The following is a 15310-nucleotide window of genomic DNA, read 5'->3' as shown; positions in this document are numbered from 1 at the left end:
GAGACAGGAGTACTACCTTCAGGGCAGCTTGCCCTTTACTCTGGGGTGCACTCTCCTGACAGCGTAAGTATTCCCTGCCTTTTTACCCACATGTACTTTAAAACCCAAATCCGCTCCACAATGTGACAAGGCATCCTCTGTCCAAGGTCCCCCTGATGGATCTTCTCCCGGATCAATTGGGCCTGTCTGGAATTCCAAACTGTTGGAGCTGCCAGAATTTTCCAGTAAGCTCCTGAAGGTGGGCCTTCCTCTCACTGAGGCGCAGCTATCCCAGTCTGCGGTTTACCCACCCACTTTCTAACCACAAGGCCCCATTTCTGAAGAAGGGTCCTGATCCGAAACATCAGCTTTCCCGCTCCTCTGACACTGCCTGGCCTGCTGTGTTCCTCCAGCTCCAAACTGTGTTATCTCTGACTCCAGCATTGGCAGTTCTTACTAACTGAGGTTTGTTGTTAGGCTGTCAGCTCTTGAATTGAGTTAGAATCAACTTTATTGTCATATGTAGTCAAATGAGTACAGTGAAAAGTTTACAAGTCGGCATTTACAGCAACTTCTTAGGTACAAGGTAGACTCTTCAGTACATGTTTTTGGCCCTGGTGGGGAATTCAACACGATTGGATATGTTCCCGACTCGAAGGACAGCACTCAAGGTTGAAATCAGAAAGCAACTTTTTCACACAGAGGGTAGTGGATGTGTGGAATTTACTTCAACAAAAAAAACTGCATCCTGGAAGCATTGAAACTTTTGTCAGGTTTTTATTTGCTAAGTGTGGCAGGGGAATCAGAAAGTACAAATCAACCACAATCTAAGTGGCTAAAGACCACTCATAAGAGGACCCTATGTTTAGCAAAGCATCGTGGATTGACAGGAAACACTGTACACACCCCACAGAAGCAAGAGATTTCCTGATATATAACTGCATAGATATAATCAAAAAATGAACTGTCTCTTTCACACACTGCCTTTCTCTCACAGCATCTCTGTATCTCCATCTCTCAGTCACACACATACAAAATAGTGTCACTCCACATTTCCTTCACTCACATAAAAAGTAACTATAATCTTTAACTATTTCACAGGACTGCCTCCATTCCTCTCTTTCATACAGTGCACATCTCTCTGTTGTCCACACACACTGTTTCTTTCTTGCTCTGTTGAACACATATATGGCATAATGCCAGATCAAGAGCACTGTTCACACCAGATTATTTCCTCTCAGCTATGAAGCCGTCACGTTCAATTGGTTGCAGGGGATTTCTGTATTTCCATCAAGCCTTTCTATTCTGACTTGTAATATTCCTTGTAATAGTATCGATCGCTTGAAATGACTGCTGCTGCTGTTGTTGTGAAAATACAACAGCCAATATCAAATGTCTACCTGCTATTTTGTTACAGGTTATAAACACAGGCTAACTTATTTGGTTCCGAATTAAATGATGTAAATATTTGTGAAATAAATAGTGTGGGATTTAGAAGAATACGAGTTGATTGAAACACACATAATCCTGACGTGTCATGGCAAGATGGCTGTGGAAAGGATGCCTCCTCTTCAGGGGGAATCCTGATTTGAGGTTGATGATTAAAAATCAGGCATTGACCATGTAAAACACAGAGATTAACATTCTTGGCTCTCTGTCTGAAAAGGTGGTAAAAGCAGACAGCTTGAATTTTTTTTTTAAGGCCAGGATGTGGAGATGATGGTGTTGGACTGCGGTGGACACGGTCAGAAGTCAGACACATCAGGTTTTAGTCCAACAGGTTTATTTGAAAACACAAGCCTTTGTCACAAATTTTTATCACCTGACGAAGGAGCAGTGCTCAGAAAGCTTGTGATTTCAAACAAACCTGTTGGACTATAACCCTGGTGCTGTGTGGCTTTTGACCTTTTTTTAAGGCAGAAGTAGGTTCTTGTTAATAAAGAGAGATTGAAAAGTCATCAGAGGTAGGTAAGAATGTAGATTTAAAGGTTACAATTAGATTCCCTGCTCTTACTTGAATAGTGCTGTGATATTACATGCAGCTCTCCAAACGAGCAGACAATTCCTTAGTTCATTCTTGTTGAATGGTGGAGCAAGGTTAAGGGCTGAATGGCCTTCTGCAGCTCCTGACTTACATGTTTGTACAAATTATCGTTCTGGGACGTCACAGTGAGGTTACTAATATACTGCTTGTACTAGTCAAGCGTTGTCAATAAAATGGCCCCAAGCGATATTGATGGGACTCTCCTGAATGAAATCACACCCTTGGAGGGCTGGTTTCTGACTACAGTGTGGGCTGTGCACAACAAAACTCAGTATACTTTAAACTAATTACACAGTATAGATTGTTCCAGCTTCTTCATAATAGAGAAACATAGCTGCTATCATTGTCAAATACATCAGCCAACTTGCAAGTTGCAAGGTCCGATGAACAGCTATGAGATCATCTACCTTAGGGTGGAGTTGACTGAAGGATCAGTATTTGCCAAGAGAAAATGATTGCTTCCTAGGGTGATGAGAGAAAACAATATATTTGGGACTAAACCAGTCATAAAAAAAAACTGTATAAGGCTATTCACAGGTTAAATATGTATGTCCTAGGACGGCCCAAAAATAATAAGACAATTTCATGCAAAGTAAATAAGTTAGATTTTTAACAGCTCAGCCAAAGTGCAACCCTTTGTTGTATTTGTACACGAGTTTAATATTATTGATCAGGGAAAAATATCAATGCTTTTGATCACCCACAACTTTTGTGTGGAGCCCAAATTCAGGAATCTTCATAGCAAGAATGAGAAGGGAAGAAATAATCAGAATGTACGAAGTTATTTCACACAGTCAGTTAAATAATTCTGAAGTATAATCACTGGTAAACACAGCAGCTAAGCTGTGAACAGAAAACTCCCACGCTCAATACTGCACAAGGAGAATTCCCCTGCTCTTATTTGAATAGTGCTGTGATATTACATGCAATTCCCCAAACAGGAAGACGATTCCTTAGTTCAACAGAGTTCAGCACTCAGTACTCATTGAAGTTTCAATGCAGATTGTTCAAATTCTGGAGTGGGGTTTTACACAGAAGCCCCTAGACTCAATAGAGAAAGACCAACAGCACGTGGAGTTACTAAATCTGACCATAAATGTTCCTGGAGATTTCATCATGTGAATTTCTTCTTCCAATTTCTCCACCCATTTGATCAACATTTTCCCCATCTGCAATATTTTGCAGCCAAAAACAAGGAAGTATTTAAAGAAAACTTTTCTTTTAAAAATGCTGGTTTTATTTCTGCCCAGTTTGTTTCTATCAGTGTCCAGAAAATTAATCAGAAATTTCTAGAGACTCCAGGTCAATATTGATGGATTGTCAAACCTAGGTACACATCGAACATAATGCTATCATCATTGATAAACATACATAGTAGGAAAAAAAAACTTTGTTGCTTTTAACCTTTGACAGATTACTAAATATAGTTTTGCATGATGTATGCAGCTTACTAATTACATATCCTCCACTCTAACAGACTAACTTTGTCAGAGTGCCGCTGATGCAGCATAACCTCTTCATGGAGGGCAGCATGCAGCAGTCCTTTGACTGAAGCTGCATTCAGACATTGTTGCTGTTGAGAGAATTTGATGCTGATTCAGGGACTCTCTGACCGCCTGAGCCTAGCAGCACAGTATGAGAAGAGAATAAAGAAAGAAGGAAAGGCTTTCATCCCAAGCTACCTTACAGTCAACTAATTACTTGATTCTAAACAGCCTTCCAGAATAAATTTCAGCACATAAAATATTTCTCCACTGACAGGCTCAGGACGACAGCTCTCCAATAACTAAGTCTGTAGGTTTTGTTTCTGTGATAAAGCTACATGCATTCAGAGTCTGTCTCTTACTCATGGGTTCTCCCCTGATATTTCTCCTCTGTTGACAATTACATTATAAATCCAATAGGTCCTCAGGCCTTGGGTTTTAAATATCAGTAACAACATTTAGCTTAATCAGTGTTGTATTACTTTACCTTCAAATAACAATACAACTCTCAGCATTCTCTTTATCAGATGGCATACTGTTCAGCTGATTTGGGGCAATGAAGCTACATGATTCATTGAGATTACAAACAAGACAGAAACAAAAAAAAGAGACAGAAAAGGGTAGCACACATGGAGGTAGGATTTTATTTCAAAGGGAATCAAACTGCACATAGTCACCTCTTTGCTAAGACACTGATCACTATTGATGATGTTAGCTGAAACCTTCAAGGAAAGACAGAAAAATGGTCCTCACTGCAGATTCACAGGTAATAGTAATTTCTGGAAGCAGTGGACTGAAACAATCTGTCAGTTAGCTAAGCACACCACATTGTTCACAGAGAGTTCGCTGAATTGTTCAGTTTTATTGGACAGTTACTGGTAAATGGGAGATTTGAGCCTTTCATCAGTCAAGTTGTTGATCAGTCATTAAGTAAGATCTACAGCAGAAAGATTCAGAGAGGATGTGTTGCCTGGGAACATGTCTCTAATCACTCTGCACTGTCAGGCTCGGCAAGGACCCTAATGCTGAGCTGGTTGTTCATCAGGAATAGTTAATTTGGTTTCAGAACAAATGTGGTGATTATTTGAACTGTTATTCATCTCAGCAGTGGAAAACCTACACAATAAGAAATTGTAATTGCAAACAATCAGCCTTGCCATTCTGTCTTTTGAACATTCATTGTGTCCTCTCAATAACGTATTATCTATTTTCCATCACAGTGACATTGTGGTTAAGTGATGTGGTGATGCTATAATGATTCAGTTATGCAAATAGTGTCAGCACGTGGGCAGATATTAAACGACTGACCAAAATGTTTAGGTAATATCTTTTGGAAAAGGCTGTTATTGGATTAGGAGCTATTGGAAGGAAATAACTGCAGCAGTCTAGCGCATGAAGCTCTCTTTAATAACAAATGACAATATAAGTAGACTCCTATAATCATCAAACTGTGGATTAGTTCATGTCCTAGGAGTTTAGCAAATTCAGGTTAGTAGCAAGGCAACTCTTTGAAACTTTGTTTAAAGGACAATATGAAACTGCCAAGATTACCACCGTTCCAACAGATTTTACTTTCTGAACTGTGCAAATGGTTTGGATAGACAATATTTTATATATTGGCAATTCACACAAAGCTTCCGATGCCTGAAGTGCGTATTGTATATATGGGTGCTGGGTGCACTCTTCTTCCATTCTCACTCCCCTGATTTTCCATCTCTTAAAATTACTGAGGTGATGTCATTATCTGGAGGTCCCCTAAATTCCAAAAGTTTGCTGCTTGTGTGACAGTCCACACCATCAATGCAGGCCTGTAAAATCAGCCTAATGTTCTTCATAATGAAAGTGAATAAAACACGTTTTTCTGTACTTCACCAATCAACCCAACCGCACATCAACTGGAAGAAGTCATATATATAAGTGAAAGATAGTACACTCTGTTTCCACCCACGTGTTTGGAAAGGAAGTTCTGGTGCCAGTTGTGGGTCAGCGGTAACATCTTTGTCTTAAGAGTCAGAATTTGTACATTTAAGCCACCATTCAAAAGACACAAATACAAATCCACCCACTGTCACAGGTCTTATGTTTAGACAGAGACTTAAGCTAATGGCTCATCTGTCTATCAGGTGAGTGGAAACAATCCTGCGCCACTATTTTTGAAGAGGACTTGGGAATTTTACCATAACCCAGTCAATGTTCATCCCTTCACCAACACCTTAAAACAAAAGGTTTTCGGGTGATTATCTGATTGCCAATTTTGAGAGATTGCTGTGTATGTTCTGGCTGCCATGTTTCCCAAATTAGAGTAGTGACTACACTTCAAAACGATTTGGTATACCAAGAACTGCAGATGCTGGCATCAGAGACAACACAGTGTGGATCTGGAGGGACACGGCAGGTCAGGCAGCATCAGAGGAGCAGGAAAGTCAATGTTTCGGGTCAGGACCCTTTTTTCTGAAGAAGGGTCCGGACCCAAAATGTCGACTTTCCTGCTCCTCTGATGCTGCCTGGCCTGCTGTGTTCCTCCAGCTCCACACTGTGTTTTCCTCAAAAATACCTTGCTGGTTGTAAAACAAAGGCATACAATGGATGTTAGAAATGTGGAATAAAAGCAGAAAATCAAAAATTGCTGAGCAAGTCAGGCATCATCATCTGTGGAGAGATATTGCAGATCAATGACCTTTGCTGAACTATGTCCTAGGGTCACAAAAGGCATTACAGAACTTGATTTTTTAAACTGTATAAACTTGCGTCCCCAGCACAAAGATTTTCAACAGACGAATGCAAATTTGGGAGTAAGGATTAGAACTGCCACACTATGCTTGTTTGTCAGTCCTTTCACTGATGACTGCCACATCCATAACCACACAATGTTCTTTTTTTGGAGTATCAATTGGTAAATTCAGCTCCCACATGTATTGTATCATCTGTCTGCCATTTATATTTATGTTTGGTTTATAATATTATCAATGAATTTTAGTTACTGATAGTTCTTTCAGCCTTATTGTATACATGGGTCCAAAAGGGTTAATAACAAGTGGCATACACTACACTTGACCTTGAGGATAAGGAATGGTAATGTAATCTTGCAGAAAAGGAGAGTAAGGTACAAACTAAAGACTTCCAAGAGCAAGGTCAGCAGAGGGCTGTGTAAATCTTGACTTCCTTCCCCAAAAAGCTCTTACTGGTGGGTGAGTTTAACATTTCAAGACAAAATGTTTTTTTGTTAGATAATGATATTAATGGATATAGCTCCAAGGTGGGGAGTTGGAGCTAAGGTACAGATCAGAATAGCTTTCAACTGGAGACAATAAAGACTGCAGAGATAATGGGAACTGCAGATGCTGGAGAATTCCAAGATAATAAAATGTGAGGCTGGATGAACACAGCAGGCCAAGCAGCATCTCAGGAGCACAAAAGCTGACGTTTCGGGCCTAGACCCTTCATCAGAGAGGGGGATGGGGAGAGGGAACTGGAATAAATAGGGAGAGAGGGGGAGGCGGACCGAAGTTGCAATGGGAGAGATATATTCTCTCTCCCATTGCAACTTCGGTCCGCCTCCCCCTCTCTCCCTATTTATTCCAGTTCCCTCTCCCCATCCCCCTCTCTGATGAAGGGTCTAGGCCCGAAACGTCAGCTTTTGTGCTCCTGAGACGCTGCTTGGCCTGCTGTGTTCATCCAGCCTCACATTTTATTATCTTGGAATTCTCCAGCATCTGCAGTTCCCATTATCTCTGATACTATTTTAACCTCACTGCGAAGCCTCTTCCAGGGATGCCTAACCTGAAGAAGTTACCCTCCTCCCTCCAGACCAACCTCAGGGAATCTCTCTCCCATTGCAACTTCGGTCCGCCTCCCCCTCTCTCCCTATTTATTCCAGTTCCCTCTCCCCATCCCCCTCTCTGATGAAGGGTCTAGGCCCGAAACGTCAGCTTTTGTGCTCCTGAGATGCTGCTTGGCCTGCTGTGTTCATCCAGCCTCACATTTTATTATCTTACAATAAAGACTGCAGATGCTGGAAGGTACAGTCAATAAACATGGAGCTGGAAAAGCACAGCAGGTCAGACAGCATCTAAGGAGTAGGAAAGTCAATGCTTCGGCCGAAATGTTTCATCAGGACTCACGAATATCTCTCACTGACTGCAAGGTTATTTTCACCTACCTAAAATAGTTAACAAGACTTGAAAAACAATAGTAACTTTGTAGTCATTTAAAGATATGCATTTTCACACACAATGCATAGTCGTTATGGCAGTCACTGATGTGTTTAATTTACTGAGTCCTAGGTCTGAAACCTGCTACATCTTGTTGTTCTGGCATTTGCATTTTTCTTGTACTGTCATTTTGTAACATTAGTCATTTAGGAATACGTCCTAAACCAAAAGCACACATGAAAGGGAGGAGCCTCATAACGGCCAAGATAGCAACGTTTCCCCCACCATAGAGTTATACAAAACCCTTTTCCTTTTCAATGTGTTGCAACTGTTCATGTACAATTTACTTTGACGACTGATGCAAAATCATTGACCTAAAATGTTAATTCCATTTCTCTCTCAACCAGATGCTGCCTGACCTGCTCAATATTCCCATTTCCAGTTTTCCATTTCAGATTGCCAACATCTGCACACTGTTTATATTCATCTCTTGTTGAAGTAACAAGCTTTTGCTTGTGTGAGATGTTATCTTAATCAAACAAAAACATCATTTTGGAATGGAGCCTTCATCTACTTGAAATAATGCACGTTATTTTTAACAAAGAATTATTAGGCATGATTTACGCCTGGATTTTCACCATGGTAGAGAATGTCTTTTTGTGTTTCACATAGGCAGCTGCCCATAGAGCTCAGCACTTGCATGCACAACTCCTATGATATTTTAAAATATGATGTACACAGATGAAACCTGTCAGGGGCAGGGCCTGAAATTATTGATTCAGTTGGATTGCCGGGGATCTCTTTTGGAGAGGTATGCTATGCCTTTTTGTAATATCCCAGGATACCTTTGGCAGAGATCAGATATCCTATAGAACAGGGAAGGCACATTTTGGGATGTTAAACAGAGATATGAAGATGACAAGAAAAAGTGCATTAATTCACTGGGACTGTTAAACAGGTCAGGTGCAACAGTCAAATACAACCATCAAAGCGAACTTCAAGGCAATTCAAAATTTTGGCCCTTAAACCTTTTAAAAAAAGAAGTCTCAAAAGAAAAGTTTGCTATTTCACGCTATTGACATTTTTTTAAAAAATCCATTTCTGGACCAATGCTAGATGACTGATTTCACAACCATCAATTATCACAGTATGTGCCTGTCAGTTCAATTTGATTGATGGCTGTGAGGGGTTACAGATTCTGAGGAAGGACTACAAATTCCAATATTTGCTATTATAAAGAACTATGCACTTCAATTAAACAATTGTTGTTATCAGGCATTATGAGGTAAAATAATGCAAATTTAGCAAATGAGATAGTAAGAACTGCCGATGCCGGATTCAGAGATAACACAGTGTGGAGCTGGAGGAACATAGCAGGCCAGACAGCATCAGAGGAAAGCTGACATTTTGGGTCAAGAGATAGTAGAATCTGAGACAACAAGGTGTAGAGTTGGATGACAACATCAGGCCAAGCAGCATCAGAAGAGCTGACATTTTGGGCCTGGACCCTTCTTCAGAAATGGGGGAGGGGAGGGCAAGGGAATTCTGAAATAAGTACGGAGAAAGGGGGAGACAGGTAGAAGATGAATGAAGGAGAAGATAGGTGGAGAGGCAACAGACAGGACAAGGAGGTGGGGTAGGTGCCAGCAAAGGTGAGTGTAGGTGGAAAGTTAGGGAGGGGATAGGTCGGTCCATAGAGGACGGACAGGTAAAGGTGGCGGGATGAGGCTAGTAGATGGGGGTGGGGCTTGAGGTGGGAGGAGTGGATAGGTGGAAGGACCGGTTAGGGAGGCGGGTATGAGCTGGGATGGTTTTGGGATGCGGTTGGGGGAGGGGGGGAATTTTGAAGCTTGTGAAGTCCACATTGATACCATTGGGCTGCAGGGTTCCCAAGCAGAATATGAGATGCTGTTCCTGCAACTTTCCAGTGGCATCATTGTGGCACTGCAGGAGGCCCAGGATGGATATGTTGTCCAAGGAATGGGAGGGGGAGGTGAAATGGTTTGCGACTGGGGAGTGCAGTTGTTTGGTGCAAACTGAGCAAGGTGGCGGGGTTGGCATGGAGAGGGCACGGGAATAGGTAAGGCAATAAGAGGGTGAGGTTGGGGTGTTTTGCTTTTAAATTTTGGACAGTGCCTGAGCCCTGAGACATACCATCCACCAGCTCAGATCCACACCCAGCATAATCCTGAGGTCACCTACCACAATTCTTTATTGGTCCACACAACAACCCATGTGATTACAGGCAGCATTTTTAGAAGCTCTCATGTTCAGAGAGCTGGAATTTCTCTTGACTCCTTACTTTTTACAGAAGAAAATCCTAAGGTTGCCTTGTGCAGCCTCCTGTATAAACTACTTTTCATACTGGTAAACATAATGTCTGACCCAACAAACTGGAATATCAGTGAAATTCGAAAACCCTTCTCCAGATAAGACTAGATTGAGTCTTGTAACTTAATGCAGATGAAGGAACAGTTCCACTGTAAGCTCATCAGAAATATGTAATGTAGGGAATTCAGGAAAAATTTCTTACCCAGGCAATGGGGCACATGTGGAACTCTCTAACAAAACAGTGGTTGAGGTGCAGGTCATTTAAACCTCACTCCATCATAGACTTGTTGGACTGAATTGTGTTTCTTGCTGTATACACTGCGCTTCTTAATTCTACGTAACCCAGTTGGCAGAACAGGTTTGATGGTCTGAATGGTCCACTCCTGTACTTGTATTTCCGACCATTCTGTTTCAAGTGTGTCTTTTCATACGATGTGGCATCACTCAGATAGGGGCAAGTGCTCGGCTGGAGCTCAGCACCTGCGACTTCTACATTGCAGAAAAAATATACTGGACAACATCTAAAGCTACAGGATTAATTGGGGGTGAAGAAGGAGAAATGGGCCACTTAGGACTTGGGCGCTTTGCCAAAAGTTGCAGAAATCTTTTAATCCCTGACAGTGAGATTGTCCCATCATCACAGCCATAGCAACACAAACTACAATACTGAACTGCTGACATGAAGAAAGATTACCTAAAGAAGAAGCACGTGATTACTTTCACGCTTAGCCCCGTAAACAAAAGAGAAATAGAGATGACTGCCCTGGATAAATGAATGTTTACTCTAGTACAGCAAATGTTAACCATAGCTCTATGATAATATTATCACCCATAAATCAGAAGGTTGTACCTTCAAACCACTCCAGGAACTTCAGCACATGATCTCAGTTGATACTCCAATGCAGTACTGAGGGAGTGCTCCATTGCGGAAACGGATCTCTTTTGGATGAGATGTTGAACCAAGAACATGTCTGAGTGTTCGCATGGAAATAGAAGATCCCATAGTCCATTTTAAAGATGAGCTATAGAGATCTCCCTGTGTCCTAACAAATATTCACCGCTCAATTAACATCACTGAAACAATATGTCTGGTCTTTTACCACCTTGCCATTTGGGGAACTCTGCAGAAGTGAGCCCAATAATGTGGCTAGAAGAAAGACTAGATTAGCAAGAAAAAAATTGTGGCATTGGTCCAATGGTACTAGACTATTTTTTTGAAATGTAAGGTAAAACAGACTTGAGCAAGCTGGCATATTGGCCCGAGCTCTATGATAGGAATCTGAATTTGCTATGTTTCCAATGCCTATGGCACCAATCATGTACTCACGAGGTAAACATCCAATATCCATGGATGTCACTGCGTTATGAAGCACTGACACACATTCAGCAATCACCCCCCTGCTTGCCAAAATACACATTGACTGCAGTGTCCTGAGCACTTCAGAATTCTCTTCCTCATATTCAAATTCTTCATCAGTTTACCCTTCCCATCTCTACGACTTCCTCCAGCCTTTATGAGCCTATTCTGAAAGTTGTGACTGCTTGCAACTTTGCCATTTTGCATAGCCCTGATTTCCTTTATCCCAACATCCCAGTGGCCATGACTTCAGCTGTTTTAGCTGTAAGCTTTACAATTCCTCTGCTTAACCTTTCTGCCTCCCACCTCCATCTGAAACTTCCTCCTCAAATTCTACTTTGACCGAGTGCTTGGCATCTGATTGTTCTTTGGATCTGCTACACAGCAATGTTTGACTTGAAATGTTAACTCTGTTCCTCCCCTCACAGATACTGCCAGAGCTGCTGAGTATTCCCAGCATTTCTGTCTTGCTGACAATACCATATGCTCTCATACTATAAGTCATTGCCTAGGTGGATTGTTGTTGAATATTTACTGGAAAACCATATCCACAACGCCCATTGACTCTCCTATCTATTTCGCTTTTTAAATATTGGAATGATATTGGCTTTCTAATCGAAGGGCAAATAATAAATTGTGAGAGTTTCTGATGGTTGTGGTAAATGCACACACAATTTCTTCACTTCCATCTCTTAATGCCCCAGAATAAAAACTATCAGACCCTAAGATGGTCCTCAGATGCTGCTTGGCCTGATGTGTTCATCCAGCTCCACACTTTGTTATCTCGGATTCTCCAGCATCTGCAGTTCCCATATCACTGACCCTAGAGATGTGTCTTTATTTAATCCCCATCAGTATTTCATGAGGATTTGACCCAACAAAAATGGGCAGAGAAAGTGAGGAGGAGAGGAATGAACAGCTCAGGCTAAAAGTGCCAAGAGTTTAAAGTAAAAGCTTTCCTTTAAAAGTGAAAATGAAAGCAAAGTCCAGCTCATCAGGTTCAGAAACAAATGTAGATTAATAATAAAATACTTATAAAATAAAATAATAAAATATTTGATAAAATCAAGGCATGTGATAAGTTAAAGTGGATATTAAGAAAATCAGAGATTAAGTCACAACAAAAGTCAAAATGCTTAGTTAAAAGTTAACAAAGTGTGGGGCTGGATGAACACAGCAGGCCAAACAGCATCTCAGGAGCACAAAATCTGACGTTTCAGGCCTAGACCCTTCATCAGTGAAACAAAGAGCCTAGTTAAAAGTTCTATTTTATAGTACATTTAGACAAAATAAGAAGACTGAATAAGAAGTATAAACTTAAAGATCATGGTGATCATCAGAGAGACCTGACTACAATGCTGGATAAGACTTGGAGACAAATATTCCAGGTTATATTAACTTTAGAAAGGGTATGGACAATTGAAAAGAGTAGCAATATTAATAAGGAATACTAATAAAGCATAAAAGGGGAGACTAGTCAGACAGAGTTGTTAATACCTGTCCGGATAGCTGTGATGAAACAGCAGGTTACACAGACACAGAGATCAAACAAATATTTTTTAAAACAAGGCACAGATTTTTAATGGCATAGTTTTAATCTCCGCTTGTTGTGGGATAAGCAATATAATTCCCAGCAGCAAATATGTCAAAACTTAACTGTGAAAAAATTCTAGAAACAGCGATCAAAAATTCAGATTTTAAAATTTAAATAGGCTTGATTTTGGAAGGTTGAGACAGGAGTTGAGCACTGGGCAGAACTGTTGCTGACTTAAACTGTAGACAGTGAAGGTGTTCAAAACACGTACGACAGAACAAAAGACCAATACACTAGAGACGGGCAATAAATGCTGGCCAGCCAGCAATGCCAACATCCCACAAACGAATAAAGGAAAACACAAGAGCTCCACGTGTATCACAGAACAACTGTGGTCACCAAGAAAAGTGCAAAGTCAAGTTATACTAAGAGAAATAGCTGTTAAGTAGATTATGAACAGCAGTGATCACACTGATTGGGAGAGACACAAAAAAAAATTAAGTGAATAAAAAACCAAATGGTAAGTACCACAAACAAGGGCACTTGGAGCAAGAATTTCAGGCCCATCAAGGACAACAATAAATATTTTTACAAGCATATCAAAAGGAGCAATTATGTGTAAAATGAAACCCTTACGGTAGACATGGGTGATATTGTAATTGGAAGTCAGAAAATTACAAACTTATTTACTATTCACTGTAGACTTTTTGGGACAGAATACCAGAAATTAAAAAAAACTAAACAACTGAAAGAAGGGGAATATGTGAAAAAAATGCCTCAGAGTGTGTGTATGTGTGGGTGTGTGCCTCAGGGTATTAAAATCCAGGACAGTGTGTATGTGTGTTGTGCGTTAGTGTGTTGAACTCAAGCAATGTGTATGCATGTTGTCTGGCAGTGTGTACACCTGGCAGTATGTGCACCTGCAGTGTGGGAGTTGGGGTCTAGCAGTGTTTGTGTATATACTTGGCAATGTGAGATTCTATGTCTGACAATGTGAACATGTGTCTGCCAGTGAGTACATGTTCCTAGCAGCATGTGTGTGTGCATGCGTACAGGCCTGCATGGTATTTGTCTGGGACCATGTGTCCACATGTGTCTTCCAGTGTATGCATATGTATATTCAAGTGTGACTCACGTCCTAGTTCCTCGCTTACCCTTCCATTCCTGTCCTTCTCCATCACCTCCCGTTCACTCAGCTCCTGAGACACTAATTCCTTAAGTGCAATGGCATCATTCCTGGCACAGGCCTGGTACAGGCTGAATGGGCCACTTGTTGTGCTCGCTGTTTGGCTGTTAATCGACTGAAAGTCAGGAGGGTAGAAGGAGTCATCAGACAAGATGCTGCAGGTGTCAGACTCCTTGCCTGCCTCATCGTGTTCCTCAAACTCGGCATCCTCCCACTCCTCTTCGGTCAGCTGCAGGAGACGGGTTGTACTGGGAGACATGGCACTTGTCCTAGTTCTCCCACTGTCCTCTGCCAATCTCACGTCCGTCATCAACAGCATGTTGGTCTCCCCGGTGCCTGTGGGTCCGCAGCAATGGAACGAGGGCCCGAAAGGGGGGCAGCCAGGGTAACCGAGACAACCACCAGCTGTGGGAACCCACCGCCCTGGGTCTGAGGGTAGGACAGTGCCTGGCTGACGGGAGGGTTCCAGGTGAGTAGGGGTCCTGAGCCAGATGAATGAGCGTCCGGCTCCTCAGGTTAGAGCGTCAGGGTCATGAGGGTGCTGGGGTGAGGGCCTTGGGGTGTTGTGGAATACAACAGGGGGGTGGGGGGGGGGGAGTAGTGTTGGATCCTGACGAATGGGTCCTGGCAGGTGGGAGGAGTACAGGGTCCCAGGATGTTCTTTTGGAATTGGATGGGAACAGGAGTATGGGCTTCAACCCTAGATGTTGGGGTGGAGGGGAAGTGGGTTGAGCTCCTCAGTTTCCTTTTGGGAGGAAGAGGGGAGGGTGAGGTCTGAGGTCCTGGTTTCTTTTTTTTGGGGGGGGGGCAGTGGTGCGGATTAAGGTTTTGTGGGAGGAGGTGGGTTGAGATCCCGGGGTGGTTTATTTGTTCGAGCGGCGGCGTGGCTTGGGAGCTGGATGGGTCCGGGGATGGAGAGTTTGAGCTCCTGGTCTCCCTCGGTGTCTGTCCCTGTGGGTTCCTTCCGTCCAGCGATCATCCTTGAAGCCCCCGTCTGCTCGGTGTCTCTGGCCGGTGCCGGCTCCGCTGCGCTCACTCTCCGCTCGGGCTCTCAGCCGGAGCCGCTCCTTCCCCCAGAGTCCGGCTCCACACCATATCGCTCCGTAACAGCGGCTCAGCTGTAATCGGATGGCAGGGGCTCGGCTTTAAAGCACTACCAGCAGGAGGAGCCTGCCGCCTGGGAGCTGCTCTATTCTTACTCGGTCATTGGGACAACCCCAAGTCCTACCCCACCCCCCTCCATC

General features: G+C 42.4%; 1 protein-coding gene across 1 annotated transcript in view; it reads right to left on the bottom strand.

Moving 5' to 3' along the window:
- The window catches only part of LOC125447761 (ankyrin repeat domain-containing protein 33B-like), a 41099-nt gene extending 25817 nt beyond the window's left edge, over nucleotides 1-15282 (bottom strand). Inside the window, exon 1 of the mRNA XM_048522455.2 lies at nucleotides 14035-15282. Coding sequence (XP_048378412.2) covers nucleotides 14035-14385 — 351 coding nt within the window. The 5' untranslated portion in view covers nucleotides 14386-15282. The remainder of the gene's footprint in view (nucleotides 1-14034) is intronic.
- Between the last annotated feature and the right edge of the window lie 28 nt (nucleotides 15283-15310).

This window comes from Stegostoma tigrinum, chromosome 2 (genome assembly GCF_030684315.1).
Source record: "Stegostoma tigrinum isolate sSteTig4 chromosome 2, sSteTig4.hap1, whole genome shotgun sequence".
Lineage (NCBI taxonomy): Eukaryota > Metazoa > Chordata > Chondrichthyes > Orectolobiformes > Stegostomatidae > Stegostoma > Stegostoma tigrinum.
Note: the sequence above shows the minus strand (reverse complement) of the source record. Positions and strands in the feature narration are given on the sequence as shown.